At 39.5% G+C, this 6,181-nt stretch overlaps 1 protein-coding gene across 1 annotated transcript; it reads left to right on the top strand.

Moving 5' to 3' along the window:
• Positions 1–1,558: 1,558 nt before the first annotated feature.
• Positions 1,559–2,734, top strand: LOC131638880 (uncharacterized). The gene has a single exon (XM_058909423.1). It carries the CDS (start codon positions 1,559–1,561, stop codon positions 2,732–2,734), a length of 1,176 nt encoding a protein of 391 aa, XP_058765406.1.
• The last annotated feature ends 3,447 nt before the right edge of the window (positions 2,735–6,181 follow it).

The raw sequence follows: 6,181 nt of genomic DNA, 5'->3' as shown, positions 1-6,181 counted from the left end.
CAAAGAAAATACTTAAAACACTAATAATCAAAGTGAAAATTCTTAAAAAGGGAATGGAAGCTTGAACATCCCTTGCTTAAGGGAATGTTCGAGTGCTTGGATCTCCCTTGCTTAAGGGTACCATTCAGGCGTAAGTTCCCAACTTCTAAAAAACACCAACCAAAGAGTAACTCGAGTTTCCCTTGCTTAAGGGATTTCCTCGAAACGCTCAAAATCACTCTCTCACCTCCTTTCTTAAGGGCATTGTTATCTCCGCTCTATTGCATCCTAGGCTGTCCCCTTATGCAAGAGCGCGAGCGTTAACTCCGCCCAACTAAAAAACACAAAAACAAACAGAAAATATTGAGCCGAACTACGACGCTCTGATTCCTGAAAAGGATACGTAGGCATCAAGTCGCGGGGCTTGAACGAGCACACTTGTAAATAATTCCTTCTTTTCCCCGTATCTCTTTTTACATGCATTCACATATAGGTAGACATAGTACACACCCTTTAGATAGAAACAAACATAGGTGGATACCATCGAGTACGATGAGCGTGAGGGGTGCTAATACCTTCCCCTTGCGTAACCGACTCCCATACCTTGATTCTCTGGTCGCAAGACCCTGTTCCTTCCTTTGCTAGGTTTTCTGATATTCCTTTCCCTTATGGGATAAATATATCGGTGGCGACTCTGTTCATTTTTCGCGAGCGTGCGACAGCTGGCGACTCTGCTGGGGATGACCTAAGCAAGTCGATCCTAGCTTTTGTTTGTTTCTTTTATTGGGTGTTTATTTGTTTTTTTTTATGTCTATATCTTGTATATATGTTTTCATGTTTATTTTCTGCTTGCATATGATGTTTATTTCTGCTTGCACATCATGCATCTGGACTATATTATGGGTCCCCGTGGGGGCCACATATTTTTCTGCTTTGTTTTGTAGGTGGGGGTTTTTGAGGTAAAAGGCCCACTACCCAGGCCAGTGACACATAGGATTAGCGTGGATGCTCATGTTGACTCCCGTAGCGCTTGCTATGGCTGAGTTTGACATGAGGTACCACAACTGGGCGAGGTTCTTTCATGGAACACTGTGTCTGGCACGCTTGTTGCCTCAAACACTTTGTACCCCATGGGAACTGTAGACCCTGGTGACCATTAGGGACCACCTGTCCGTGTCTAGAATTCATACCTGTGAGTTTGGGGAGGGACAGGATACTAGCCTTCATCACACCCGGATTTCCATTTCGCAATCTGAAGCCAGAATTTTGAACCTGTTACATTCAGTGTTACCCAGATGTCCAGAGCTGCGAGGGACATTTAGTCTCTCACCACATCACGCACATGACACATCATGTTATTGCATCCACCCCACTTCATTCGTGGAGAATCCTAAAGTCTATTTCCAAAAATAGTGACAAAAATGTATATACTTTTTGCAAAAAGAAAAGAAAAGAAAAGGAAAGAAAAGAAATAATGAAAAGACTTTAGGATTCTCCTGATGAAATGCATTCCATCATGTCATTTAACATGCATGTTCATTTATTTTCAGGAATATTTGGCTTTGTCTCCGACCAACACATGGCTCCACCATTGAAGACTGGTAGTCGCAACATCTCCTATACATTTCCAAATCCGAATCTGGATTCTCTTGAGTGTTTAGCAAAAAAGATCACGTCGGATGAGTCAACCAAGTTCCGCGAAAAATATGGGTATATTATGAGTTTTCTCAAGATGCCGTTCACCAAGTACGAGCAAGAGGGAGTTCATACCTTGCTTCAGTTCTATAATCCTTCCCTCCGCTACTTCACATTCCCCGACTATCTTTTGGTTCCTACATTAGAGGAATATTCTCTTTTCCTCGGTGTTCCGATCAAGAAGGGAGAAGTTCCGTACTATGGCACCATGGAGGCTCCCACTTCCCTTGAAATCTCCAAGGCTCTTTATTTGAGAAAGTCAGTTGTCGATGCAAATCTCTCCAAGAAAGGAGGATGTCATGGTTTTCGCATGGAGTTTCTGGTTAAAATGGGGTGTGATGCTGCTGAAGCAAAAGAATGGGACACGCTTAGGGCTATCTTGGCTCTAAGTATCTATGGTATCATGATGTTTTCAAATGTACCTGACTTGGTTGATATGAATGCCATTCACATATTCATTCTGCAGAATCCTGTTCCTACACTTCTGGGGGATGTTTATCACTCCATTCATCACAAGAATAGTCAAAAGGGAGGTTTGGTAAGATGTTGTGCTCCGTTGTTATACCGTTGGTTCAGATCACATTTGCCTGAGTGTGGAGCTTTCGTTGATAATAGGCACACATCTAAATGGGCTGAGAGGATTATGGGGCTTAGGGCCAAGGACATTGTCTGGTATAATAGATCTTTAGATGACATGGAAGTTGTTATGAGTTGTGGAAAGTTCAATAATGTGCCTCTCATGGGTATTAGAGGCGGGATCAATTATAATCCCGTCTTGGCTAGGAGAACTTATGGATATGCTTTTATCAATCCTCCTGAGCAAACTGAGATCGTTGAGAACATTTTCTATCATGCAGCCACCAACATTGGACAAATGGCAGAAGCTGTGCAAGCCTGGAAGAGTATTTGTTGGAGAGATAAGAAACATTTTAGACAGAGAGACTGTGCAACTTATGGAGACTATACTGAGTGGGTCAAAACTGTGGCCAATACCCAAGGGATGCCTTTCCCTCCTAAGGATCTGTTGCACCCCAAAATTTGCCCATCTAATTATTCTTAACTGGCTTCCATATCTCGTTCATTTACATCTTAGGTCATCTAACTTCATGCATTCATTCATTAAATAAAAATAAAGACTAAGCTAAAATGTGGGATCAAGGACCAAGGATCGAATTGAGGTCTCATAGAAGCCTTAGCCAAAAGAGGATTATTTATTTCATCACCCGAAGGGAAAATAACGCTTGGTATTTGGTCAACGTAGTTGGTCCATTTAATTGATGCGCTTTGAGTCATTATGGATTCTCACTGAACAAATGTGAATTGAATTGGATTTTCTTATTAATTAGCATTTTATCTCATTCAAGTTACAAGTTGAAATCAAGAGAAATATTTGTGTGGTTTCTTGGCATATAAGTTGTGAGACATTATTGTCGTCATCTCTTTCATTTAAGCATACAAGATGAAGAATTTGTCAATACAAGTTCATAACTTGGCCCAAGTATGGCCAATGGAAGAACTTAAAGGGTGGAACTTCAAATAAAGAAAGATGGAGTGAAAAGAATAAAATTCAAATTTATCTGAATTTGTCACATTCAAATCAAAATTCAACATAACTTCCAACGGCCATTCTTCAAGTTCCAACCGAGGGCAGCATATAACATGATTCATTACAATATCCAAACTTCACATGGCAATTCATTTTATACAAATTCATTAACCCTAAACTAGTTCAGTTATTGACAGTCCTATTCTACCATTACTACTTCAATTCAATGGCACAAAGCAAGATTACATGAGATTTCACTTTGATCAAAAGGTTGGCTCAGGTTTTAAGCCTATCCTAGATTAAACCTATTTCCTGTTCCATGCTCTTGGGTCTTTCTCTTCAACTGCGGATGGGTGTGAGCCCTGCGTGAAGGAGAGGAGTGCGTATCGAATATGGGACTGAAGCCAAACCTAACAGCATAACCAAAAGCCCTGCATAAGCAAAAAGAAAATCAGCATTCATTCACTATATTAAACCAAACCATTCCTAACCACTTTTCAAACCAATTAACACTCAACCCTATAACAGAAATACTAACTGTTTATAACCGATTCCTAACAACCTAGCCAACTACCTAACAACATCCTAACAGAACTAACGGTCATCCTAATATCCTAACAGAGTTAACAGGAACCAAGAGAAGAAGAGAAGAAGAAAAGAGCAACTGAATCTCAACAGAAATAACAGAAAATCAAGGAGCTTAACTAACCTTCAATCGCTATAAATCAGAATTTCCTTCACCCTGCTTCATTCTTCACTCTCCATAATTCTCTTCACCTCATCTTCAATTCTCCACAGATCTTCTTCCCCCATCTTCATCATTCTTCAGCTCCACCATTCATCACCTTAACCAGTTCATCATCATTACCCCCTCAGCTCTTCACTTCAACCTTCACCTCTGCAACCACTTTACAGAGCCATTCCCTTCAATATTTGCCATCTCTTCATCACTATGCTTCCATACACCATCGCTTCACCCTCATCAATCTTCGACTCTCACTACAACATGTGACCAAGAAGAACATAACATCATCATCATCTTCATCACCTCTGAACTTTCATCATCTTCACAACACTAGCAAAAGAACCAGAAGAGAAAAGCACGAAATTCAACAAGAATAGAAGGGAGAAGAAGAATTCGCGAAGAAAAGAAGCAAAAGGACTCAAGAACTCACCGGGAAAGATTGTTCAATTGGCCTTGCGTTTATTTCTCATTTGGAGCTCTCGGAATCACCCTGTGTTCTCTTCATCTCACGGACGTTCTTCAAATCCAGGTGAGTACACTCTTCTCTGCCTCTTCATCATCTTCGCGTTTGCTCTTCACTATAGTGTAGTCTGAGGCTCCCCGAACTCTTCCCCCATGGCCTCGCTTCATGATTCGCGATTGTTAGCGTTTAATTTGATTTCTATTTAGATCTAGGGTTTGTTATTTGCTCAGATTCGAGAGAGAGAATGAGTTTCTAGAAGAACTGAAGTAGAAAACAAAGATAGGGTAAGAAGGCGGAGATGATTGTGGGTTCGACTTGAGGTTTAGGGAAGGTTTCCGCCAAAGGCGATTTCCGGCCGCCGTTGGATGTTATTCGCGAGAGAGAGTACTGAGAGAGGTTTCAGTTCACGTGAAAGTTGAAACGGCACATGCTAAATCCCAATTCCCCTTTCTTTTTGATTTATTTAATTTGTTTTTAATTATTAGAATTAAGGGATTAATTGGTGATTAATGTTGAAATCTCATAATTAAAAGTTGATTAAAGTTTGAATAATGATAAACTGGATCAAACAAACAATTGTATCTTGGCCATGAACGAATTTCGTTATACACCCCCTCTGACCCAGAGTACCACGTTTTTGGTACTGAAAACCATAACAAAAAAAAACACCTTTTGGGCTGGGCCCTGCGCCCTACTCTTCACACCATTCAATTTGGTTTACACCCCCTGTTTCCCTTTTGTTTGATTAATAGATTTAGGTTTTAATTAGATTTTTTCCTATTTCTTGTAAATAATTTTTCCACTATCTTTTTAGACCTTTAACTCATATTTTGTCATATAAAAATAATCACTAAAAAATATTAGTTTTAAGCTATTTGTTTTAGTCTTTTACTTAATTAGAACTCAATTCCTCTCATTAAAATCAATATAAAAATAGTAGTATTTTTAGGCCGCTTTTGTACTATATTTGTTTGGCTTGTTAATTCATGCTTGTGTGTGACTTTGTACCATTGCGCCATTCTCAATTTTGCTTCTATTGTGACTTTATTTTCATGTCTCTTTAATTCCTAACCTTAGGTAGAAACCATGATAACATTAGGATCTAGAAATTCCCATCTTGACACTTAGGCTAGTTATTCATTTTAGGCTAGTTTTCTCCCCTTTTTCTTTTCACTTTTAAAACATTAATAAAGGACGACGCGAATCATGCTAAATGCCTTTTTTTAGTGTGAAAGAAATGATTGGGGCGTAGGCCCCGATGTATGTTCTTTCCCACTTAGCGGAAGAGAAATGATTGAGGCGTAGGCCTCGGTGTATTTCTTAACCGTTATTTAGAGAAACGATTGTGGCGTAGGCCTCGATGTGCATTCTCTAAATATTCAAAAATTGTATTTCATTTAGAGAAACGATTGAGGCGTAGGCTTCGATGTGCATTCTCTAAATATGCAAAAACTGTATTTCATTTAGAGAAACGATTGTGGCGTAGGCCTCGATGTACATTCTCTAAATATTCAAAAAAACTCTTTTTTTATGGCATGATTCAAGTCACAAACTAATTTCCCTTAAAAGACACCCAACCAAAAACATTTCAAAATATCTAATAAAGGCTCAGACCTAAACAAAGTAAGGAAGTGATGCGAAGCCTTGTAGTGGGTTTTCGTCCATCATGGAATTATACCTAAAAGACACAAACCAATTTTTCCTCTTCTCTCTCTTGCCTCCGAGGCATTCTTTCTCTTGCCTTCAGGGCATT

This window comes from Vicia villosa, unplaced genomic scaffold, assembly GCF_029867415.1.
Source record: "Vicia villosa cultivar HV-30 ecotype Madison, WI unplaced genomic scaffold, Vvil1.0 ctg.002460F_1_1, whole genome shotgun sequence".
NCBI classification, from domain to species: Eukaryota; Viridiplantae; Streptophyta; class Magnoliopsida; order Fabales; family Fabaceae; genus Vicia; species Vicia villosa.
The sequence above is the reverse complement of the archived record's forward strand: the minus strand, read 5'-3'. Positions and strand labels throughout refer to the sequence as shown.

Excerpts from the sequence above, each read along its gene's own strand:
- LOC131638880 (XM_058909423.1), top strand. The coding sequence starts at position 1,559 with ATGGCTCCACCATTGAAGACTGGTAGTCGCAACATCTCCTATACATTT.